A 27,071-nucleotide genomic window follows, 5' to 3' on the forward strand; every position below is an offset into this window, starting at 1 on the left:
TGATAATCAAGTACAATATCGTAAATTTAAACTACGATTAACAAGCTGGGCAGTCTTAAGAAACTTACTCTCTGGGATCAATATTGCCAAAATTATATGCTAGGCAACGCAACCAACGTTGTTACAGCATACCTTGATTTACTAGAACGCGGGCAACAAGATGACCTTCAAAATTATGGTCACTGCATATTCCAGCTTCATAGAGCACTCCCTAATGTTCAGACTTTGATATTGGGTTATGGAAAGGTGCTTTCCCTCCTTTTGATATTGCTTTCGTAAATTTCATACTTTATTATTAGATTTTTTGCACCTCAACTCCTATAGCATATTTTGTACTAATCAATATATATATATATATATATATATATATAAAAGCAGAAACCTCGTATCAAAAAGTGTAGGATTGTGCCATATGACGTATTTTTTAGAGTTCTCTTTATTTAAATCAACAAACTTTGCATTTATATCAAAGTACTAGTTTATTAAATTAGCCAACAAAGTAAATGCATATATTAATTATCTATAGTTGTGCATTAATTATTTATATTAAATGAATTTATATGATATTTTTATAAACTCTCCATAAGAGATAATTTTTAGTTGGAATAATAATAATAAATTTAGATTATGACATTCTTGCTCATGTTTAGTTGCTTTAATGACAATTAACGTAAAAGTCATAAAAAATTAAATAATTGTGAATTCACTAAAATTAATCTTAATCCTTTAAAGTTTCTTAACTCCTTTCCGTTATAGCATAATGAAATTTTAATATAATTTTTCTGAGATTTATATGAGAAACAACTTTTTCTTTTTATGTAAGAAACAATTGAAACACTATATCATGCAACAATTGAAGCAATGTCCAGCAAAAATGGGGGAAAAATTAGTAACACACAATTAAGAATGTAAAAATAATAATAATAATCGAAGGATATATGCATTTTTTTAGTAGGCATGAACATGCTTATCTATATTAACCATTATATCATGCAATTTTCAATTTGTGAACACATACATAGTGTGACCAAATCACTACACTACTCTTAGTGTCTTTCTATTTTGTCTATAAAATAACTAAAGGTTACAATTTTTTACATGAAATTTTATTGAATTTTTTTTTTAAGACATCAATAGTCAGGAGATCTTAATCATAAATGTCTCTATTGGAAATTGAGGTGCCAACTAATTAAGTTACAAGATTCTTGGTAATATTATTGAAATATTGAAGAAAACTACTAATAAGCACGAACACTTCATTTGGGGTGTCATGCCCATGTTACATCGATGTCAGACTCATGTTCTACCAACATCTTATTTGCCATGTCATGTTATAATTTTTCAGAAATTACCTGTGTGGTAGTATCATACCCATACCTGTGTTAGAGATAAGGTGCAAATGGTGAAGACAGAGCACAAATCTGAGAACAAAGAGGAAGATGAAGTCTAACGGCTACTTCTCCAACGGTAACTTAAACAGACCCAAAACGGTGTCGTGTGGTTAATGGTGTTAGTAAAACGGTGCGTTCTAGTAAAGAAGGAAACACGCGTTAGTAAAACGGTGTGTTTTAAGTAAACACAAACGTCACCGTTTTGACACTATCTTCCTCACAGAATCAAGCTTCCAGGTTCAAGAACTCGTTCTGTTCTTCCAAGAACTGAAGGTAGAGGGAAGCTCCAGACTGGATCATAACTGCCTTCCTTGATTATCGGAGATGGTTATTTCGGGTTGTTACAATACAGTTAGGATAGATGTTCTAGAAGGTTCAGCCTTGTATGTATTCTCAGGCTCTATAAATAAGAGCTCTGTATTATGTATTGTTTACTGAGCTTAGATAATCAATTCATTCATTTCCAGAAATTCTCTTTACATTTTCCTCTCTCTCTCTCTCGTTCACTTTTTCTGTTATTAATTCTTCGCCATTGTTAAACACTTCTGAGCTCAAAATCTCACAACCTGTACTCGTGACAGTGTCTGTGTGTGTGCTTGATATTATCTCTCAGTATGTGCAGTCTCTCAGTCTTGTTGCTAGATATGATCTTCCCATGCTTAATAACTTGACAAGTTTGGAACTTAAATGCTACAAATGGCATATTCTACCAAATTTGCTTGAAAATGCTCATAAACTTGAGAACCTTAATCTTATTTAGGTCAGTTTGGTTTAAATGAATTTCAATTAATCTTCTCTTAAACTTGATATTTTTACCGATTGGTCGGTCTGTTTTCATCGATCAGGTGGATTCTGAAGGACCACATGAGTTGTGCTGGATAAAGCCATTATTGTATGTTCCCAAATGTCTAGAATCATGTATTTGGGGAATTTTTTATGACAAATTAAAAGCTTGGAACATGAAATGAAACTCAAAGTATATTCTAAAGAATGCAAAAGTCTGTGAAACAATGGGAATTCATGCTGACTTATTGAATTTGAATGAAGAACTTCATATTTTCATGAAATTGTCAACATTACCAGTAGGGGCGAAGCCAACAATTTTGTTTGGTGGCCAAGTTGCAGCACTAATATATTTATTAAGACAACCCCTCACACACAAATATATTATACACACGCTTTTTTATTATATACACACATATATATATACACACTTTTTTTTATTTGATAAGTTATATATATACACATCCAACGAAAAAAAAATAAAGTTTAGTATTTTCAATCAAAATTATGCTTGATAGCAATCTTTCATAAAATAAAATTCATTTTTACCATTTTCATAATAAAATTTTTAAAAAGTTTCATTTTCGATACAAATTGTCAAATTTTATACTAAAGTAAGTAAAAAATCTTTTAATTGAACTAATGAAATTTTCAAAAATATGAATGATCCAAAACTTGAAGGAACAAGTTAGGCTCCAAAAATATTTGAAACTATCTTACTTTAACCCATTATGCGGCAATAACTAAAGAGACATATCATGTGTCGTTTTAGTGACAAGATTTTTTTAATGAGTTAATGACTTGTAATCGCCACATAACGGGTTGAAAAAGATAGATTCAAACATGTTTAGTACCAAACTTTATCAAATATTTAATAGATATAAGAGCACATTTTACAATAAAAAATAGAATTACGAAAAATAAAGTTATGTCTCTATAACTATTAGACTATTTTTTTTTTTTAAGAGCATCATTGGACTAATTCAAATACTTGGGATGGTAACTCTTATTTTTATAGACTAAACTTTGAAAACATTAAAACAACTATATATATTTTCAAAATTTTGGGGGGCCATGGCCCCTCACCCTTGAACATAGGTCAGCCCCTCATTACCAGTGGTTCTTTGACATGTAAACTTATTCCTCTCCAAGGTATACTCTTTTTCATGAATGTTATCAGGGAATTGGCCAAGTCAGAGAAGGTTCTTGTTGATGTTGATTTTAGGAATGCTTGGCAACTGAAAAGGAAAAAAATCTAGGTTGACGGATCTCCATGGAGTGGGCCTGACGAATCCTCGTCCGAGGGCCAATAGAGGGCAAGCCCAATTGGTGCAAATGTCTGTTATGGACAGATCCTGCATAAACAGATGCAACAGGGACGGATCAAGCACCCACATGGCAGCCAGAAACCGTAGATGAGAAATACTTGCGACACACACTTAACCACCACAAGACACCAAGGTAAATGGAACCCAAGCACAAAGAGGATTCTGGAAGATACGCGCATTAATGAATATCCTCTCTATAAGGAAATGTCTTGTCCATCACGTTTGGGACTATTCAAGAGGATTCCTATAAGAAAAAGACTCCTACACCAAGGAAGAGATGTCAACCTTTTACTACTATAAAAGCCTCAATATCCTCACAAATCAAGGTACGCATAATTTACCCTTCTCTAGCACTCTAGAGTTGTGAGAATAGTTCTAACTTGACCTTCAGAGAGTATTCAACCGGCACTATACCGGTGCTGTTAGGTCTTCTCTCTTTGTTGTGCAGGTATTGTTACAAGCGTGCGAAAATCGTGTAGTTCACTGGTGATATTTACGGCATCATCAGCAATAATCTAGATTAGGCTCCAAATTTATTTCAAAAGGTCTTAGATGTTGGAAAGGAGAGTGCATAAAATTATTTGTATTTTAAAAAATTAACATATAAATTTAATGAGAAATAGAAAAATATAAATTAATAGAGGAACTTTGGAATTGTGATTTCTTTGTGCATTTATCAATTTAGATAAATTTGGTAATAGTACAAGTTAAACGCCGTGATTATATAATTGTAGCTGTACTTGTTTTTGTGTTTTGACAACCAACTTCCTAATTGTTCCAAATGTTGTCTTTCTTGTGATAAGTTTTGTTTGATTGTTTGTTTGTTTGTTTTTTGGAAACTAGAACTTCATAAATTAATAGAAAGAAAATACATCATTTGAGAGAGCATGTTCTAGAAAATAAGGACGCACTTCAATCCAAGTAAAATAAGGATTGGGTTTGTGTCCAGAAGCCTCTCGCGTAAAATAATGCTCAATACCCGAGCATGTTTTGCTAACAAATGAATAGACTTATTGCCATTTCTTACAAATATAACAAACTTCAGATCTAAAATATATATATATATATATATATATGTGTGTGTGTGTGTGTGTGTGTGTGTGTGTGTGTGTGTGTGAAAGAGAAATAATTCCATACATAATAGAAGAAATGGATGATGGAGAGAGATTTCCCAATATTGGCCTTAGATAATAGATACCACCAAGGAATCACCCTCCAAGATGATATCGTCCCAATATCCTTAGCAAATAAGACACCCTCTTCGACAGTTGAGATCATCTCAAAAGTTGACATTTATTGTCTATTTAAGTGCCTATTTAGCATTGATGTAAGAAGTAGAGCTTTACTTTTAGAGTTTTAATAGTAGTTTTGGGATATAGAACTAAAAAGCTCTTCAATATTGAGTACAATAAATATAGTAGATACTAGATAGTGCTTTAATCTATATATATATATATATATAAATATATATAATAATAGGTGAAGCAGAGAGAAACTCAAATTGCAATTCCAAATTAGAACTCTAATTTTGTGCTATGTGTCTACATCTATGTGGCGATCAGTTCATAATTATCCTTCCAATTGTTCAATTAGAATCTGAAATTGAAGTTGAATTTTGCTCTATGTGGCTAAATGCATGTGGGCCCATTCATTAAAACCACTTTTATGTATCGGGTCAAGTGAGTTACTATGATAATTAAATTTTTTCTTGATTTTGCAGTCAAACGTGAAAACCAAAGAGACTATTTTTATACCCAATAAAATCACTGATTTCACAAGAGACAGGGGGAGGGAGAGAGTCGTAGAGATTTCTTTGGAAACTTTCATGTAATTCTTTTAATAATGATTGTTTCCTCCTTTGGTTCAGACCTACCAGGTCCAAGCACTGCAGCATTTGTGATCGCTGTGTTGCTCGCTTTGACCATCATTGTGAATGGATGGTAAAATATCAAACTATTTTGTTTATTATTTTTTAATCTTTTGTTGTGAGATGGTTTGTTTTTTAATTGTTAAATATTACTTTCAATTTCTACTTAGCTCTTCATTGGTGCAGAATAATTGTATAGGGGAGAGAAACACTGGCTACTTTATGGCTTTTCTTTTGTGGTGAGTAATATCTAATTTGCAACAGAGTTTATACTTTCTAGATATATGCTATGATAAATAGCCTTCTCTGGCTACATAAAATAGTTCATTATTTTAGTTAGTGCCTCCTTCTTAGAAGATGTTGATAATGAGGGGTAGTAAATCTATCTCTACAGCTAATGTTATGAGATGGGCCTTTGAACAAAGCTTTAATTTTCTTTTGTTTGGAAATTTGACCATTTAATCCTCATGTCCAAGATTGTGAGGTGATTAGGAAAAAGAAGACATATTTTCTATGCTATATAAAACTTTTGAAATTCATGGCACAGTAGTGGAGAAGTTCCAAACTATTTTCTTAACTTTCGTTCCAAGTTTTAAATAGCGTCAATCAGTGAAAAGTTTCCTTGATGTTTCTTCTATATTTTTGTATCAATTATTGTAACTTTATTTGAGATGTAAGGCAATATGTTGTATCTGTTTGTTCTTCTCTGATTTTTATTTTAAGATTGTTTTTCAGGTTCTATTTATTTTACATGCTTCTTTAACGATTTGCAGGCACTTCCTTCTCTACATATATGGAGCAGTTACCATTGGGCTGAAACTTGCTGGACAATTAAAAGAATTAAGAGTTATATATATTCTAACTGGTAAAATTCTTATTTGCATTATATAATTTCAAGTTTATGGCTCAGTTGCATCTGAGCCTAAATGTGACATCTTTTTCCCTGTTTATTTGTTGCAGTTTATTATGGTGTAGAAAATTGTTTTCTAAGTTTAGCTCCACATGTTGTACAGGTGAGTGCTCTATTTCCCTACTTTTTCTATCATGATTTGATATCTCTAGATTCCTCCTCAACTAAAGGTCTGCTATGAAGAAACTTAAAGGAAGAATAATCTTTAACTGCTTTAAGGGCATATTTGAATTCTTCTCTAACCACCTAGCACCTCCCCCTTTATAAGTTCTTAGTGATGGGTGAGGTCATGGGTTCAAGACCCACTGGGTGCAATAATAATCTATATATTACTAAAAACTGAAGCGTAGCGTTTATTGCTGCTGCTCTCACGTTGCACCACATCAACTGCCATGTAATTCTTTTTTTTTTCTTTTCTTTTTTAAAATATAATTTGTCCTACAATTTTAAAATGGTTTTTATAATTTTCAGTCCTATAAATGTAGCCCACTACTTATTTATTTACTTCCATATCACCCTATAATAAATCCAGTTCACTACTTATTTATTTATTTCCACTATCACCCTATAATAAATCTGTATAATTAATCTAGCCTACCTCTTATTTATTTAGTTCCACAATCAAGCCTAACCCAAAGCCTTTTCAATTCAGCTTTAGGGTTTTGTGTGAGCCTTTTTAACTTAAAAATAATAATAAAAAATAAAAAATAAAAAAAATAAAAAAAACGTTGAAGCCTTTCAAGCTTTAGGGTTTTTTTTTTTTTTTTCCAATTTTCTTATAATTATTTTTAACATTTATTTTTTAAAATATTTACACTTCTCCAACCTTTCTCTCTCCCTTGTCATTTCATCTTCCCACTACTTCAATCTTTCTCCCTCCTTTACCTTTTCATCTCCCCACTACCCTCTACATTAATATCATTCTTTCTCTTTCTCTTCATCTTCCTTTATTTTTATCTTTTCTTATTCACATCCTCCTACTATAAATTTGTCACTATCTCTTCTATTTTATGCATAGTTTTCCCTCACAAAAAAAAAATGTCCCCTCTCTCTCTCTCTCTCTCTAAATTTTTTGGTGGATTTTTTTATTTTTCTTGCATCTCTACTTTAGGTTGATAATTTTTTATATTCTTTAAAACTCTATTTTGGGTTAATGCGATTTAGTTTTGTTTTTAAAGTTGTTGTTGTCGTTTTTTTTTTTTTTTTTTTTTTTTCTTCTCTTTGATTATTAAATGTTATCCTATTGCGTTCTAAAGAATTAAATATAGCATATAAAAATATAATATTATTCTATTACATAGCATGATTTAGATAATTTGGTATTTATTCTGTTATATAGCATGATTTTTTATAGTGCTCAATTTAGATGTTAAATTATGAGACTTTACTAATTTTTGTTTATTTTCTAATCCTTTGTGGTGGACAAAGTACTCTTAATAGTTATATTAGAAGTACTCTATAATGTCATTTATTTAAAGAAAAGCAAAGGTTAGCCAAACGAAAATAATTGGATAGGTGACAAATTTTAACTTTTGCAATTTTATTTTTATTATTATTATTTTATAACAATTCATGTATAGAAATTTAATTCTTAGATTTTGCTAATAATTGTTTATTTGATAATATGTTTTGGGCGGCCGAAATTATAATTTCTACAAAGAAAATAACCTTAATAGATTATCAAAAAAAAAATTATCCTAATATTGGTTCAATTAATCATTGTTAAGTTTTATTAATTTTTTTTAGTTTACGTTTTTTTGGTGTTTTGGATTGTTCCTATATTACATTTATGATTGTTCCTATAATAAATAAAAATATAATTACGAAATACATTACTGATTATTAGATTAGTTTAAATTGTAAAAAAAAAAAAAAAAAATTAATAAAACCACCATAAAAATAATTATCACGCGTAACACGTGGGCTCGCATAATAATAATAATAAAAGGTTTCAGTAAAGGTTTACTCTTGTCATGCTAATGATTGATGATTAATGGCATTGAAAATTCTTTTTATAGTTTAGCTCCACATGTTGTATAGATGAGTAAGTTTTTTCTTGATTTTGCAGTCAAATGTGAAAACCAAAGAGGCTATTTTTATACCCAATGAAATCACTGATTTCACAAGAGACAGGGGGAGGGAGAGAGTCGTAAGGCACTATGAAGGAGAGATTAAGGACCACCACCATGTTAGACCATCTCCCACCTTCAACCCAGCCTCTTGCCACCATTATATACTGCCTGAACCACTATTGATATAGGTATCTTTAAATAATAAAAATTGGTATCAAATATGATCTAGGTTTTTTTATTTTGGGTTGATTTTTATTAATTTAGGTATTTGGGTTATTGGTTTTGATTAAACTTGAATGACAAAGAAATAAAGGGCATGATCAAAGACGTTTGAAACCCATTTAGCTTAGGGTTGACAGCCATTGAAGGTATTGCCGAGAAACAAGGAATTTTCTTTGCTTAAACGTGGTTTGGTTGTCATCCTATGTGATGTTCTTTTCTTCTTCTTCTTATTTCAATTCATTCTCTGAATTTTATTTAGTTTTTTTTTTTTTTTTTTATCATTTGTTTTTTAATTCCTTTTGATTTTGGTGTCTTTTTTTTTTCTTCAAATTTTCATATCTACTGGTTTGGGTGTCAATGTTAACTTTCTAATTTAATGAATACTCCAAACTGGATTGAGTATTGCACGCCAACTATTTGATTTGTATTACCCTTTTCTTATTATAATTATGATTGTTGTTTGGAATGTAAAATTGTATTATTTTATTTTTCTATTTTTCTATAGGGGACAAGAACGAGGCACTCCATACATATAGCAGAACTCTGGCAAAGGTCTATTTCTACCCTCTTTTGTGAAACTTTATTTCTTCTGTCGTCGCACCGCCAGAGCCATTATTGGGTAGGTTCCTTTGACTCTCTGTTAATTCAATTTTAATATCATTTGTCATTGATTTATTTCAAGTATAGATTCCCTATGAGATCTTGACTGCACTTTTTGTTAATGTTTCTTTATTTATTTGTAGGTTTGTAGGTGGACAGGCCAAGCCTTTGAGGCAACCCAAAGTCCAAGAAGAATGGGTACGGTTAGGTCTATTTTTCCCTTTATTGAAATCCTATAAATTTAGACTTAACTGAACCTTTTAAACATAAATAAACTCATGATTAATAATATATACCGCACGGGTTACATACTAGTAATATGAATTTACAAAGCATGAACAATAAATTGTGAATCTTTTTTCCTAAAATTTCCAAATTTCAACAGTAAATTGTTAAACAGTAAATTTCATCATTGTTTAACAATTTCTTAAAGCTCTTCAATGAAATTGTCACAATGTAACAATTTCAGCTTTAAGTAAATTTCCAAAATTTCCTAAAATTTCCAAATTTCATTGAAGAGCTTTAAATTGTATAAATGAACCCCTTTCTTAGTTGCCACAGGCAGTTTGTATAAATGAACCACTTGGGCTCAATAGTGGATCCTATTTATTTTTCCTCTATTTTGCCTTTCCTTAAAATGTAAAAATTATGTAGAATTTCCAACAAGGTATTGTGATTTCATGGTTACTTGATTTGTGAGTGATTAAATACAGTTTTTGATGGCCTCTTAAAATGAAAAGGGCTAGGTTTTCCCTCATATATTGACATCTTGGAGTATTTTCAATTGTGGTGTTTTTTTTCCCCCTCTTTTCTCATGTTAAGAAATGACTGAGCCCAAAATTTTGTGATGTTTACATTATTTGAATAAGAGATATTCATTTTCTAACTTAAATGAATTATTTAACATGCCTCTTTGTACAAACCCACTTAAAAAAAAAAGGTTGATCTTAATCCTTGAATCAAGGATATCTTGGGTTAAAGTTAGGAGTCTTGTAATTTAATTGGCATCTCTTGAGATTTAGGAGAAAAAGGATTCGAGTTACAGAAATAACAACAAATTATAATTATATTAACCAAAAAAAAACTGAGTTAAAAAAAAAAAAAAAAAAAAAAAAAAAAAAAAAACACTTATATACTGCTAATCTTTAAGTTGACATGATGTCTTAGTAGTTTAATACTTTAATTTTTTCAATCCATAAAGATTTTGTTAATTGCATTTTCCCTAATTTTAAGTCCTTTTTGAGAACTTTTTACTATGTCTGTATTTTTTTAGATATGATTTTTTTTGGGGTGGAGGGGGAGGGGTGAAATTTGTTAATCTCCACATGCCAAATCATGATATCTAATGATGCAAGAAATCAGCAGCTAAGCTCCTCGTCTCTACAGATGAATGAAGTTAGGTTGCTTACAACGTTGGTGTGAAACCTGCAATAAGACTTTAAACAAGGTGGAATACACCAATGTGGTATTTAACAAAAACACTCTAATGATTAAGTCAGAAAAAGAAAGGCTTTTGAGTAAGGGTGGCAATTCGTGTTCACGTGTCGGATTTGTGTCGTGTCAACTCATGAGTATTCAACAATATGGAACAACACTAACCCGACATGTTTATTAAACGGATCAAAATTTCTCAACCCTAACACGACCTATTTATTAAATGGATCAGTCGTGTCGACCTGTTTGTTAGATTTTATCGAAATGAAAAAAAAAACAAATAAATATTTTTAATATAAAATTCAGAACTAACAAATAATTACATCACCAATAATTATTCAAAACTAAAACATATCTCAGTATCACAAAAAATCAATCACATTATGTCAAAGAAAGTAAACCAAAACAACTAATAAGTTTATATGCCTAAGTTATGAAGGGTATATTAGTAAAATGTCATTTAATTAAACGGGTTAGACGAGTCAAATGTCATTTAATTAAACACTAACCCAACCCATTTATTAAATAGATTAGTCATGTCAACCCAAATATGACACGAACCCATTAAGCCTCAACTCATAACCTGTTAATTTCATGTCATATCGTGTCGGGTTCACGAGTCGTGTCCAATTTTGTCACCCCTACTTTTGAGAGAGAAATTGACTTGAGAGTAGCTTTTGGCTGAATTTTTTTGTGTACCTTTGGATTCTATTCCTCCTTTCTTTTATAGATGTTCCTCACTTTAATGGACAATGAATCTCTGTATTTATGTTCAACAAGTGCGTTACCGATAAGTGGTCTGATGTGCACAGCTCACTTGTTACCATTGCTCCATCCGTTACTCTTTATCATCAATACGCGCAATAAATGTGTAATGCTTGCTTGGGTCATCATTATGGAGAACGATGATTCTAGTTTATTTTTTGACTCATTAATATCCATCGTGGAAATTCAATTAAACTTGCTTATTTAACCAATAATGATTGGATTTTTAAGAACAATACATTAGCATCTAACACACAACTTTCAAGCAAAATTGATATCTTGACATTTTGCATCCTAACTCACAACTATTGATTGATAATGTCCAATTACAAAGGGCAACACAATCAAACTGCTTTGTAATCCAAAGTAGAAGAAAGAGAACCTACTTCATTGCGTATAGTAATGGCAATATTTGAGATTTTGGGATGTAGCGATGTTTTATGAGCGCAGTCAGCCAGTTTTGGAAAAAAATTTGCAACACACAGACGACATCGTTTCTCCAAAATAAAATAAAAAACCATTGTCACACTGCAAAGGACACAAAGTTGAGGTCAGCAATAGCAATTTGTTAGAGTGGTCGACAGTTCAATGAATTTGAATTGGCCTTGAATGCAAATTGTCAATATGGTTGTAGAATGTTGATGAAAACATGTGGTAGTTTGTCAAATTTAACAATTCATAGTTTTTTTTTTTTTTTTTTTTTTTTTTTTTAGAATACTAAGTATTTTAACACACACATAAGGAGAGAAGGGAGAAGGTTTTAAAAAAAACTAACAGTGGTGTATATCCAATTCATAGTTGATATATGGAAGATGACATCTAGATCTCCATTTCCAAAATATGAAATTATCAAAAACATGTAGGGAGTCAACTTTGATCATGGATGGTGCAATTTGGTTAAATTAAGGACTTGGTTATAGTTGTTCCTTGTCCACTTTTCCGTAAGCACCTTAACCTTCAAAGGGTTTTTTTTTTTTTTTTACCATAAGTCATGAATGCTATCTTGATGAATGAAATTAAAATGAAAAAACTTTCCTCATTTATGAATGAGACGTTTGTAAGATAAACTTAGAGTTGCGAAATAAAATACACATACCTCCAGCCATAGTTGTTTAAGTCTTTGAAGAAAAGAAGACTCACTATATGATGATAGTGTATATAAAAGGGTCTTCTAGTCTATGACCTTTACCTCACACATATCCTTTTGATGGAAACACAGGCTATATATATAGGCTAGATTAGGGACCCTTTTAGATGAAGATTTCCATAACTCTTCTTCCATCAAGGAGCTTAAAAGTTGTAACTTCATGGTGTTTATTAACCAAATGGGTTACACCATTTGAGAGTTACTAAAGGATGTTATATCTAAAATGTAACTTTCATAGATAGGAAACTTAAGACATGAAATAAGAAACTTAAGACATGAGTTTCATCTTTAAATGTGGGCCACATAAAATTTTCTTTAAGGAGATATAATCCTACAATGTTATCTTGTTCTGTTAATCATGGTATTAGTATTCTCTCTCTCTCTCTCTCTCTCTCTCTCTCTCTCCTACACGATCCAAATATGACAAACCCATGACTGTTCAAACTATGGGGAGATTATTACTGTGTAGGATTATTTTGAGTTTTTTTTTTTTTTGGCCAATAACAAATAATGCAAGACTAACACAATAAAGGCATTTTTGAAACACACCCAAAAAGGAATTTTTGAAAGCAAAAACACTAACACAATAAAGAAATTTGTGGAGAGGCAAAAAACATAACCGAATTTACAAGTCAAACAAGTTAAAGTAATGCGAAAAAATCAAATGAGAACAAAGGCCACAAGTAAAGTGAGCACAATTACAAAGAGAAATGGTTGATTGAATTGAAGCTTTGGCTGTGATAGTTACATTCAGCTAGTTCTTGTCTTGCAAACTTTACAACTTAGCAAATTAATTCTCTGTTACAGTCTGATGATGTACTGGTTTAAGCTAAAGAAAAGTGGCTATATTAACTGTAATACACTTTAGACATAAAAACCAGACATCCCTAGTTCTTAGATTCAACCTTACAAAAACAGGTTCGAGAGAACCCAACCCATGGTCACAGAGACTATCAACAAAGATTCAAAAAATTAGCCAAAATGAATATGAATAGAGATGAGGAAGGATTAAGATTAGATATCAAGTAGAACCTCGTGGAGTAAGTGACATATCCAGATTACACTTTCTTCTGGAAAGTATACGTATCTGTTAGTAGTCCCTTGCAATAAAGATCTAACAGCCATTTTATCCTCAGAATAGTGTTTCTAGCAGTTTTGGGGAAGACAAAGCCGCCACAGACTTAAACTGCTACAAAAACAATCTCATTAGTGAACTCAAGGTTATGTAAAACCAATCCTACATGATTGTCAATGGTAAGATAAAAATACAAGTCCAAGGGAGCTCTATAATAAAGCAAGCATGAATTTTTCTGTGTATATTGTTCTATTTGTTACCTTCTGTTGCCTATACTTCATTCGTATAGAACTCAGAGGACATCCATTGGTGTTCAACTGTAGATCTTGTAAGGCAAGAACTGTGGTTTTCAAATCTGATGCCTTGTAAGAGGTATAGTGTTCTAGAGTTGGATTCTGCCAGATACACAGAAGAAGTCATATTTCTAGTATATAATTCTGTACATGGAAAGTAAATAAACAAATAAAGAAAGGAGAAAATTCAAACCCATGGGTGATTTGACTGATCTAATGTCCATCTGGCGAGAAATACAGCTGATGCAGCTATGACAGATGGAAGGTAATTCAAGAAGCCATAGTCAATTAAGGTTAGTTCAGCTAAAAAGTTGGCCAAGTACTCCAGTTCAACACTAGGGGTCTGCATTTTCCATATGTAAAAATTAGATTTGACAATCAAAAAGGTTCAAATCTAAAGGGATTGGCATTTCCCAAACCAAGGCCAACCATGTTACCTTGTATGAAGCTTGTGCTGCTCGAAGAAATCTCCTGGAAATAACGAATTTGTAAAATCAGATTAGGAACTTGAAAATACATACTGAAACTGTAAGCAGTATGAATGAAAATGACAGATAAGCTGAAGTACCTTAGAAAAGTTTTTGCAGTAGGTGCAACCAGTTGAAAGCCAAAATACTTCAATACTCGAATCTCCAGTTCCAATACCTGCCATCACTTTATTCAGGAAAGCAAACCCCCAAAAAAAAAGGATTTTGGCAGGTTGTGCCAATAGTCTGAATTCTAATACTTAAAAGAACATCTCTTTGTCAGTCATATTGTATAATTGTTTGAAACTTTATGAAGTACAGGGCCTACAACCTGGCCATAAAAGTGAAGCACTAGACATCTTCATAAATTAAACAGATTAAAAACTGTGATTTAGGAGTTCTACAGTCACACTGCTCTGACAGATCATTTTCATACCTCCTATATTTCGATGAAATGTAATTTTCATATACCTATTTAACTAGTGACCCCAAGCATGCCATAACTCATGCATATCCACATAGCTAAGTATTACAAAAATAACTCTAATAGCCAATTTTAATCATGTTACCATTTAAAAAATAAATCTAACCTCCAACAAGGTGTCATAAGAATTATATTATAACCAAAAAAGCACCAAATACATATGGTGGGTGAAAATTTTGCGAAGATTACAAGGTTTTTCTTTTGTTTTTTTTTTTAATAATGTTTTTTATATCAATACGTTTACGCATGCACCTAGCGGGTTTTGAACCCGTGACCTTACCCTCCCATTATTTCTAATGGGAGAGGAGGTACTGTTTGAGCTAGAACTCATTGGTGAGAATTTTTTCAACTTCAAGTCGAAATGGAATCCATGATCTCTTTTCCCTTTTTCTCCCGTCCATTTTTTCTTCTTTTCTCCAAAGTTTACAATTCTATCAAGCCATTGCAGCATATCAGCATCATATGGGGAATTTTCTTTAAAAAAAATGTTTCGGAGATCTCAAATGTTTTTTTATGGTGAAGATAATCCACATGAGAGCAAAGAGACCAAGTGCACACTAACATCAATTTGTTTGGGACCTCTTAAGCTCATACTGATACTGAGGCAATAAATTGATTTTAGGTAAAGTTGAATAGATGGAAGATATAGATAACTCCAGATAATACATAAATTATATTGTAATTGGTCAACCGGGATTGAAAAAATTTGTTTACTTCCTTATTCTTTAAGTTTATGAGTAAAACATTCATGGGCTGGGAGAAAGAACCATGACATACCTCCTCTCTCGTGTAAGTGTTGTCTGTGATGAGGCAAAACTCTTCCACACGCGGTGCACATATTTCTTCATACTTCCTTTAAAATAAACCACAAAGAGATGAACTTCATTCAGTACATACTAAGTGCAGGGGGGAAAAAGAGTTAATTTGATTAAATGGAACTTGCAAGTTTACAATCACTTAAAAGGAATGACATTTGACAATATAATTCTGTTGAATGTGGGTCATCCGTAAAGCAAAAGATGCTGAACAAGAAATTGTTTAAAGAGTTATTATAATTGTCTTTCAGCTTATAAACTTAACTTTTCCTCATTGGATATTTTGTAAATCATCCTATATAATTTAAAGAACCACAAAGTTTAACAAAATATTCAACCTTTATATATATCATTGCATGTTAGACAAGATTGACAAAAAAAAATATCATCTTATTTCATTTGAATAAAAAATATTAGGAAAAGAGAAGTTAAAAAATTAGTACAGTTTAAGATTGTAGTCATGAAAAACCCAACCATGAGTATCATGCAGTTAACTCTGCTACAGATAAGGAAGCTTACGAGGCAATTAGCATGCAAGTGATGCCAAGAAGTTGAAGTTTTTGTCTTTCCATGTAATTTTGAGCAAGAAACCAATCAATGAGATAAACTGTGAGATAAAGCGTGTCCGGCACCAACCTATATTCCTCAGATACCTGAAACAAAATTAAATTGATAAGAAAGAGTTTATTTTATTTTATTATTACTTTTTACTTTTTACATTCACACCACATTGAAAAAAAATGCATAACAGAGCATTACACCACTGAATAGCCATCAAGAAGCCTAATATCCATTTAATTACACAAACAGAAGGAAACACTTGAGAAAATTTGTTGCAGAATTGTATGAAATTCTTATCAATCAAATAGTGCACAGTTAATGTTCATTTACATTACAAAATAAATTACCAACAATGACAACATAACTTGTGTAGCAGTGGCTGGAGCAACAAAACGACTGTAATTTTTATTAGAAATAGATACACCTTGACAATGTTTGACACAACACAACAATATGGAGTTCAGCGTACCAAATTTTTCCATTTTACTCTATATTGAAGCTAAATGCAACAATTTCAAACTGATCAAATAAACATCATACTTTGTTGATGAACAATATTATAAGCATCATAATATGTTGCATTAAGTATTAATGTCAAGCCAGAATCATAGATGATACACTTTCAACCTCAATTATGAAAGGTCTCTTTTAATATAATTTCCTAAGTGGAGGAAGGAGCTTTGGAAAAAGTAATTTGGATATGTTGCCCAGAAAAAGCATAACTAAAAATTAGGTCAAGATAATTGGCTGAGGTAATTATTTAAAAATATGAGAAATTTAATTTTAACGTGAAAGTTGAAACAGTATAAAATCATTTGGTTCTAATCAAACAAGTCCAAGGGTGCTCTAAATAGCCATCAAAATGTTATCGGCATTGAAGCTTCTTAAATAAAAAAACATGGTAAGGCATACTAAGGCAATATTTATAAAAATTAAAAAGATCTATAGGAATCATCACATATGCAACTATGCATCTCAATTAATGCTTCTCAATTTAAAAAATAAATAATAAATAAAAATAAAAAATAAAAAATCATCACTTAATAGATCAGTAATAGGACATTTTGATGGGACATTCTTTCATTTCTCCACCATGTTATGACCCTTGAGTATTCATTGCATCAGCACATTCGTGTACGTCAAATTGCAGTACAACTTAAGTGACAATTAATTAAAAATATATATAAACAGTAAAGGACAATCCTAATATACATGCATATGGTTTCTGTAAGCTTTTGAACAGGATTAACGAGCATCTGGTCAACAGGGATAAATTCAAAGTTAAAAATTAAAATAAACATAAAGAAAAGTTTAAGGCTGCGAAGATTGCCCAAGTATATAATACAGAAAGGCAGGTATCCCTTCAATGACGGACTTCACTTGAGTGTGAGACACAGAAATCATCATCAATAGCTTCATAAAACACACCTATGGATGTGCACTTAACAAAAGCATGTGTAATTTAGACCACTTATGATGATGTCAGGCAGTGACATGATACTAACCTCAACAAGCCAATCAACCAGAATCCCCCGCATGCTTTGAGTTATATCTCTCTGTACTGTTTCCATGAAATTAGGACATGGTCTCCGGACAAGCTGTAGAAACAAAAGATTAACACATTAGTAGGCATCATGTATACTTTTAATGACCTGAGCAACCATAATGATAAGTGGAAATGCATATATTTTCAGCATTCTGAGTTGCATTAATTAGTTTTGATTTAAGGTTGTTACTCTTTTTTATCCTAGGTTTACCATGTCATATATTTCGTAGTATATTTTCTTTATCCTCTCCCTTCTTAGAAGACAATTTCTGAATAACCAAAATAAACAAAATCTTGATCCAAAAGTTTGAAATATAATTAGTGGGGGCGATAAAAGGGAAAACTGAGTATTATACAAATAAAAGAAAGGTATCTATCTACAGCACAAACCTCAGCAACACGTAAATTGCTATATATTTCAGGGGCATAGACACTGCATAATTGAGGGTCCTTATGATCTGCATCAATGTCTGTAATGTCTGGCATGTTTGATATAAGCATGTCTCCAGAAAGGCCAGCTTTGACTGGTAAAACCATTTAAACAAAAAATGTCACTGTTTGCTGCATGCATCTATATATGACAGAAAAAAACAGAAATATCTCTTTTAGCAAACAATCAGCCATGATTCATGAGTTACCTTTGCCCTTGATATGAAACCATATTAACCATGTTAGTTAACATATAATCAATAATCTTGAAGAACCAAACCCACTTAAACATTAAATGGCTCGCTGATAATTTGAAACATTCATGTTACGGCAAAAGAAGCTTAGAAAGCAACATATGGTGCTAGCAGAACTCAAAATTATTGCACTCAACAAAGTTTTCCAATTAAGTGGGTTGGCCATCCTGTGAATGACAAAGATTCCATGATGGTAAGACATCGCAAAGCAAAATACTTTAAGTAAAAGGTTCACTCTACTCCTTCTGGGAGATTAAAGTGATTTCATGTTATTTTCAGCTAATTGAAAAGTTCTCCCCAAAGGTTTCATGCTCGCTTTGAGACATTGGAACCTCAGACAACAAGCTATAAGCCTATAATCATATATCTTTGTTGAACAGTTCTTATTATATATATGGTGTACTTTTATACTTGTTTAAGCTCTTAAGAGTTTGGATTTGAATTGTTCTTACCATATATTTGGTCTGTATTTTTGAAGTGTTTTCTGTACTTGGCAGCTACAATTGGCCAATACCACATTGCATATGGGGAGAACACAAACAAATTTTACAATCATGAAACCAGCTCAGGTCAAACCTAAAGAGCCAATTTAGCCCTTTGAGCTCTCCACTTATTAACTACTACTGGATTACAGTCCCACATTCAGTTCTTATTCAGTATCATGATTTTGGTGTATAATTCATTACCAGGCTTTTTTGACACTTCAAAACAAAAAGACATCAACACACATGAGTCTCCCAGAAATGGATTCCTTCTTGAACTTCATTTCTAAGTAGTAATAGTATGTATGTTATAGCTACCATGCATGGAGGTGTGAAATTGAAGTAGACAACAAACCTTTCTTTGGAGAACTTTGAGCCTGTGAAGAACTCTGATTTTCAAGACAATGGTCATCAATCCCATGCTTCCCTATGGTCGTTAACCAAAGAGGTACCTTTTCTTCCAAGTCAACTGAACATGTAACTTCTTCTGATCTAGGATTTTTTTTTCCTGCTTCTTGAAGAACATTTTCTTTTGAACCAGTTTGAAAATTTGGGGCTTCTACAGCATTTGATGGTGCCACTTTGCAGACCTTCACTTGACCGTTTTTAATTGACTTGCTGTTCTTAGCCTGACATTCAGCAACACAAAAGGAAGCGAAACTCAGATTCTTGAGTAATCAGAGCTTTTGGCAACAATACTAATCTGCCTGCTAAATCTCTCAACTTGATATACATTTTCCAGTAAATAGAATGTTAAAATGACTGTCATTTAAATTGTACTGATTACATGATTTTCAATCCTTCATAGGGGCAATTCTTTGTTTTCATTAATGGTTATTTTACCTATCAAAATAATTTACTTATTACATGACCAATTACCAAAAGAATTCAAAACAGGCATCATATTTTCTGGCTCAACTCGCAAATAATAATAATAATAATAATAATAATAATAATAATAATAATAATATATAAGCTTGTCATTATTTCTTTCGAAAATTGACAACCAAGATCATGAATAAATTTGATGGAATAGTAACCTGAATTTTTGCTGCATTCAAGCAGCTCCTATACGAGCCATTGCAGCAAGAATTGGTGACATCCTGAAGTACAGCCCTCTTCTTACGCTTAAGACATGCATTACTGGGAGCATTGTTGTTCTCATCCAAGGCAGTTTTTTTTGGGTTTCCTTGCAGAGTCCGCTTCAGATTTTGTTGTGTAGGAGCTTTTAAAGGGGGCAATTGTCCAGATACACGAAAGGCGGCAGCTCTAGCACGTGTTAATGGAGCAGTAAGCTCTCCACCCTTAACAGTAACCAGATTTTCTTTTCTCATGTTTAGAAACCTCAGAGAAAAGAAAAGCTCAAACCCAAAGCATTAAATTTAAACTACACCTGCAACAAAATGAACAAACAAATCCAAAGTTAATTTAAGAACAAGCAGTTCTGGCAATAAGCCTGTAGAAATGCAGCTAGAGAAACAAGAATTTTTATTAATCTTGGCAACACCAAGGTTAGTATGTAAAATATGTCCCATTAGCAATAACAACATTCAGTGAAGAAAATATTTGGTATGTTGTGAATACAACTTCAAAGAAAAACCATTTATAGTCCTAACTCACTATGAACAGTTTTAAAAGAAAAAGGATTTTGCAAATCCCCAGTTCATGTTCCCTTGTAGTCATAATCCTAGATAATTGGAGTCAACCACATGAATCCATTTCTACTAAAAGCCTCTCTAAGGCCATGTATCACTATTACCTTCATTACTTCATTATGCCTTCAAGACATTTAACTACACCCCCAAATTTCTTTCTTCATAATCCAATTTTTTTTTTCTATTGAAACAAAGTAATCAACTAGCAAACCAACAAAATCAAGATGGTTTCCATCAAGCAGGTTTTAGACACAATCTTAAGAGCATAGTAAATAAACAAATAAAAGCGTCAAACAGCCTTTCACACACAATAAAGATAACATAGAATGCAAACATATAATCTTAACCAAAATCTTTTTCAAAAATTCCTGCAGAATTGCAAATCACAGAGAAAACGTTCTAAGAGAAATGCAAGAAAATCTTAGACACGAGCAGGTCAATGTTGGCAATAAATTATAATGCCTGACTTAAAAGGTTAAACAAAATTAAAATAAATTTGAACCCTGAATTTTCAAAAAAATTTAAAAATTAAAAATTAAAAGCCACAGAAAAAACTCTCAAATTTTGAAATAACCTTGGATCCAAGAAACAATACCCAGGACAATATACTTTAAAATTTTTTTTCTTTTTTTTAATTCAGCATCTTTTTCTTTAACCACAAATTCTCAGCATTCTTTAACCCAAAAGAAAAAAAAAAAAGCAAGCCAAGGAAATGCAAAGAAAACAACTTTCTTCTTGCAAATCTAGGTTCCAATAATTCAAGATTTACCATTTTCTGGGGCTCAGAAAATGAGGACTAGAAGAAAAGAAAAGTAAATCCTTACGTCTTGTTCTCTTTCATTTCAAATTTTGCTTCCGAAATGTTCCAAAGAAAATCGAACCATGAACAAATGGTTTCATAAATTTTGCACTTCTTTGGCCACAAATATTTCAAAAAAGCAATCCAACCTTCAAACTTTTTTAAAAAAATTCATTTATTTCCCCACATTTTCTCACCAACCAAAAACACACCCCCCAAAACTTCAAGAATTTGACAAATTAAAACAAACCCGCTAATCCCTTTTCGATTTCTGACCAAATAAACTACAAATCACCCAATGTCCAAAATTCAAAAAAAAAAAAAAAAATCGAACAAAGAAAGAAAAAACATAAATAAACATATAGTACATTATACAAATCTACATTTGTTTATAAACTTATGCATGAAAATTGACCTGAATCTCTCTTCTAAAAGCTCCTCCAACAAAACTCAGAGAGACTCTGAGAAAGAGAGTGAGAGAGAGAGAGAGAGAGAGAGAGAGAGAGAAACAATGGCAGTGAAAGTGAGCGGGATAGTCTTGGAGTTTAAATTCTATGAGAACCCAAAAAAAATAATAATAATAATAATTTTTAATAAATATTAAAAAAAATATTATTATTATTAAAATAATGGGGGGTTGACTATTTGACTTTGCAAAAATTGAAAGTAAAAGATGACTTCATTGATGAGTGTGAGCTGTTGCAATTTTTTTTTTTTTTTTTGAGATTTGATTTATACTACGTTAAGATCGCGCGTGGTCGTTTAACGTTGTTAGTTTACTTTTTTACCCCCTATTGTTTGGACCTTATTACGTTGTCCTGTTGTTTTGGTATCTGGGATTTGATGGGTTGTTTGGTCATTAAAGAGGTTTAGTTATAGGTTCAGCCGTTCAGGTTCAATTTGTTACAGATTAGGTTAAGGTTGGAATCCCCTGCGGCTAGAACTACAAATGTATAAATATTTGACGAATAGGAGCACGCCACGCTTATAGTGAACATTCTAGGTTAGTTTTAAAAGTGCTTTGGGATATTGGTTGCCCTGTTCAGTGTAACGGAGACCAGTATTATTGAATAGTCTCTGTCAGGAATTTTATTTTATTTTATTTTATTTCCATTGATTTTATAGTTTTTTTTTTTAATATGCACTTGAAAAAGAACTGCAATAAATTACAGTCACTACAAGAATTTAATCTAATCCATAGTTTTTGAGCTGAATTTAGACAGCTTATCCTTACAAGGAAATAATTTCTATCTCAAATTAGAATGGTTTACAAATGTTAGTTGTGAAATGTAATAAATGTAAATTACTTTTCTATTTTATAATAAACATTAGGGCATTTTCATTAGCTTCTTTAAAAAAAAAAAGTGCATTTTATCTATTTTACATTATCATTTTAAAAAAACACAACTTACATTTCATTCTTTATTTTATAATACAATACACTAAAATAAGTACATTTTTTCTTTCTTCCATATAATTTTGTTTTATTATTTTCTTCATTTTGGAAGTGGGAGAGAGAATAAAGAGCCACATCCATAATATAATGGGAGAAAAGGTGACAAGTAGATATTTTTGATAAGGTGGATGCACATCTTTTGTACCTAGTATAGTAAAGGAGGAAAAGAAATTAGCATCTTATCAAAAAAAAAAAAAAAAGCATTAAACAGCAAGACTAGAGGAGGAAACTCTTATGTGAGTTCTAGTTAGGTCAACTAATAAAATCTCTGATAGTTGAATAAGAGATCTGGGTTTAATCCCTGCCTACAAAAAAGGAAAAAAAAAAAAATTGATTAACGTCTTGATCTTTTTTTTAGTAAATAATAATACTTATTAAAATATACACGAAAATAATAATAGTGTTTTAAACCGGGTTTGAATACATTGAAGCGTCTTGATCTAGTAATAAAAAGTTATCATTAGAAGCAAACACCATAAATTGAAACTTTCTCAAAAAATAAATGAGGAGGATACTCTTGTTTTAAATCTTTTTTTTTTTTTTTTTTTTTGCTTACTCTACTTTTAAATCACTGTTATAAATATGATTCATTTGAATAAAAAAATATGATTAATTTAGACAAGACTAAATAAAAATAGAAAACAAAATAAACATCATAGAGGCTTCCATTCTTGGCATAAGTCCTAGGAAGTGGGAAATATGGGAAATCCGCAAATAAGGAAATGTCAAAAGCAATGACATTCTAATATTTCTATAATAATCAATCAATATACCATGAAGAATTGGAGTTAACATTTGCAATCACTTTTAGTACTATGTTTGCATTACTAGATTGGCATGTAAAAAAGTCTTATTTGTTACAGCTTGCATCTTTGTCTATGAATTCCAAATTTTGTGACATTATCATTAAAACATCGATTTGACATTATGTTATTTCTGCTTAATTGTTTTTGACGCCAAGATTTGAATAATAATAACACAAGGTTTCCCAAACCCAAGACAGTTTGGTACACATGATTTCATTTTGCAATTCAAAATACAAATTTCAAAAATATTGCTTTTGAGAGAGAGAGAGAAGGAAACAACACTCCATTTTGGTTTGCACTAAAAAGTTTGGGAACAGGTTAAAAGACGAAAGAGCATAGCATATTGCATATACAAGGTGTTTGTTTATCAACATAAAAAAAACCAACTAAGGTTCACTTTTTATGTTCTCAATATCCCACACTATTTGTGGCATCCAGCATTGTTGTCACTGCAAACAATCATAACATAACCGCATTACTCAACCTTTAGTCACCAATGTTATCATTACAATCATTATCAGTTGCTGTTAATCTTAACTTTACTATGGTCTCCATCCTCCCATCTTTCTTACTCTCATATTAGTAGTGTCTATTGTCTAGGGCACTGCACTATCAGTAGCACCCTACCTGTTCAACTTGTTTCCAATATCTAAGTCCTTACCATCATTTTAACTTGGTAAATAATTATTTAAAAATAAAAAACATTGTCAAAAAAAAAAATAGTAATTTTTTTATGAGATCAAGTGTCCATTTGGGAACAATTTATTTAGCTGAAATTGAAATTTTTTTGCTAAAAGTACTGTAAACAAAGCTAAAAGGTAGCTGAAATAATACAGTGGGGCCCATAAATAGTATAACAAAGTGCAATGAGGCCCATGAATAATAGCAAAAATAAACTAAATAGTAAAAAAAATGTGGCTTCTTAAGCTAATGGCAAACACAACCTAATATTTGAAAGTTATTTTGGGAAATAACATTTTTTTTTTTAAATATCCTTAACATTGAACTCATCTCTTCAAGAGATTAGTTTCACATATTCAATCTAGAAAGATTGTATTCTCTAAAATACTTTTAAAATAATCTTAATTAATAAAATAATTTTTAAAAGAAAAGTGTTACGACTATAATATTTTCATAACAAATTCAAAACAGTAAGTTGTTATTGTTCTAACTTAAACTCACCACTGAAATAATTTTGTCACCCACTGTTAACAATTAGTAACAATTTATTACATAAAATTTGTTGTAAAAATGTTTTTGACATAGTATTTCTCTTTTTAAAATAATATTATTAAACAAAATGGACCCCATTTCTAGCAGTTACCACCATTTCTATCACCAACAAGTATATTGCCTATTTAGGTTATATGTTATAATTTTAGTATAATAAAATGATATAATTGAGAAGTTTATATAAAAATAATGTTATTGTAATGATAAATTGTCACCTTAAGGCTTAAACAAGGGTTCGAGATGTTAGAATATTCGTATCAGTATCCTCTATGGTGTTTATTGTATGGAAAAAAAAATAATAAATAAATGCTGCTAGTTCTGCCATTGTATCACTCCACAGCTGCCACTCATTGCCATAAAAACCACGACATGATTCTAATATGAACAGGATGTCACTCGTGTGGGGCTCGTCATGTGTAACCCAGGCTCTATCACTCAACGTTTTGCACTACAAGGTTTATGTGTAATGCATGATGACTCAGATCTTGTCCTGTTCAAAAACATTGGAGGTTATACTTCATTTGAAAATTGAAACAAATCCTTATTACTCTTTTATTTCTACATTAAATACATGAAAACAATTCAGCATTTAAAAAAAAACCAAGAGTGTTGTTCTTTAGTGGTATTGCTTGCTTTCCTTCCACTATTATTGAGGATGATATGAATAGGATGTTTTCATAGATTATTGATGTATTTTACTCTTGTTGAAATTTAGAAGAAGAAAAAAAATTGACAATGATATGAATAGGATTTTTTGGAATCAACAAACAAAAACATGTTTGACTAGACCTTATGAAATCTGTTGCCGGAATTTAGCAATCAAAATGGGAAACAGAAAACAATTTCATATAACAAACAAATCATTATAAAAGGTTTAGCTGGCTAAATAAATCTTTACTCTCTATTCAAAGAAAATGTCAATTTTCACCTTTTTTTTTTTTTTTTTTTTTTAAGAATGTCAATTTTAACTTAACACTAATCTAACTTGAATAAAGCTACGCTTACAACATTTTTATAATAAAGAATAGCAAATTATTAATAGTAGTTTAAAAAGTGACGTCAATAATAGTCGTACGAGAACAAATTTCAAATAATAATTTGTCACTTATACTTTATTGTGAATTTGTTATGAAAGCAAAACCGTTGTATCAGTAGCAAAACTCGTTTAACTTATATAAATCAACTCTTACAACAATCATCTTTTCCATCCCATACTATAATACCAAATATGGCCATCGGCCACATACAGGAATACAAATACATTCATGTAATTGTTACAACAACCACTACTAAAAATTTTAACCAAATTTTCTTAAAACCAGAAGATCGGTTCAAAAGGGAGGGATGTGGAAAACTGAAAATAGCAAAAACAAAGTCGAACTAACTCTTTTGAAATTTGAAAGGAAAGTATTTGAAATGAAAGGAGGGAATTTATTACAATTATTAACACGTGATCTAGCAGCTTTGTGAAAGATTAATGTCAATAACTAACTCTAAGCTTATCTGGACCCCCCACATGAAAAGGAAACAGTCCCTCTGCAAGTCAAGACTCAAGAGTTAAGAGTAAACCCTTTTTAAAAAAACTTTGCCTTGCCAATAATTGAGTAATAAAATTTGTCATTTTCAGTTCAAGAATGTGGCCCCTCTTTCTTTGTATGTTCCTTTTCCTTCTTTTTTATGTATCTGTATGTTATTTAGCCCAAAAAAAAATATTCAAAAATGTGGCAGTTTGCTTGACTACTTTTATTTATGTATTTAAAAAAGAGAGAGAGTGTGAGAAAGAGTGTCAGTGTGTGTATGTTCTATTCTATTAAGTATTAACCACTCCACAGTGGTATCATAGCAAAGACAAATTCAAAAAGATAATTATAGGTTATTATAAAGATGGATCAGCCTCCCTCTAATTGTTTTCTGCTTCAAATAATAGAAAGAATATATATATATATATATATAAATATAGTATTATATTATGCATCCATTTTTTAGATGCCATCTAAGTATCTAACCAATGTGAATGACATATTTGAATTTTTTCTTTTTCTTTTTTTTATGGAAACATATTTGAAGTTTGAATTTCATGGCCTTCCCAGCTTGATTACTTCATGTTGATGGGTCAAAACTCAAAACCTGCTGTCGGTAACTTAAAAAATGGAGGATCCTTTGCATTGAGGATGACTGGCGTAGACAAAAAAGTCTT

The 27,071-nt window shown here is 31.3% G+C and overlaps 1 protein-coding gene across 2 annotated transcripts; it reads right to left on the bottom strand.

Annotated features, from left to right (window-relative positions):
- Positions 1 to 13,217: 13,217 nt before the first annotated feature.
- LOC115992691 (cyclin-A2-3-like) lies at positions 13,218 to 21,900 on the bottom strand. Of its 2 annotated transcripts, none has more exons than XM_031116916.1 (12): positions 21,795 to 21,900; positions 19,966 to 20,318; positions 19,281 to 19,554; positions 18,151 to 18,284; positions 17,720 to 17,812; positions 16,173 to 16,306; positions 15,616 to 15,691; positions 14,456 to 14,532; positions 14,325 to 14,358; positions 14,081 to 14,230; positions 13,855 to 13,989; positions 13,218 to 13,705 (listed from the first exon to the last, which is right to left on the bottom strand). In XM_031116916.1, exons 2-12 carry the CDS (start codon positions 20,257 to 20,259, stop codon positions 13,652 to 13,654), a joined length of 1,455 nt encoding a protein of 484 aa, XP_030972776.1. In that variant the 5' UTR covers positions 20,260 to 20,318; positions 21,795 to 21,900; the 3' UTR covers positions 13,218 to 13,651. The 2 variants fall into 2 exon arrangements, with proteins under 2 accessions (XP_030972776.1, XP_030972775.1); XM_031116915.1 differs by having other exon boundaries at positions 13,218 to 13,708.
- Between the last annotated feature and the right edge of the window lie 5,171 nt (positions 21,901 to 27,071).

Source organism: Quercus lobata, chromosome 5 (assembly GCF_001633185.2).
Source record: "Quercus lobata isolate SW786 chromosome 5, ValleyOak3.0 Primary Assembly, whole genome shotgun sequence".
In the NCBI taxonomy this organism is placed as follows: domain Eukaryota; kingdom Viridiplantae; phylum Streptophyta; class Magnoliopsida; order Fagales; family Fagaceae; genus Quercus; species Quercus lobata.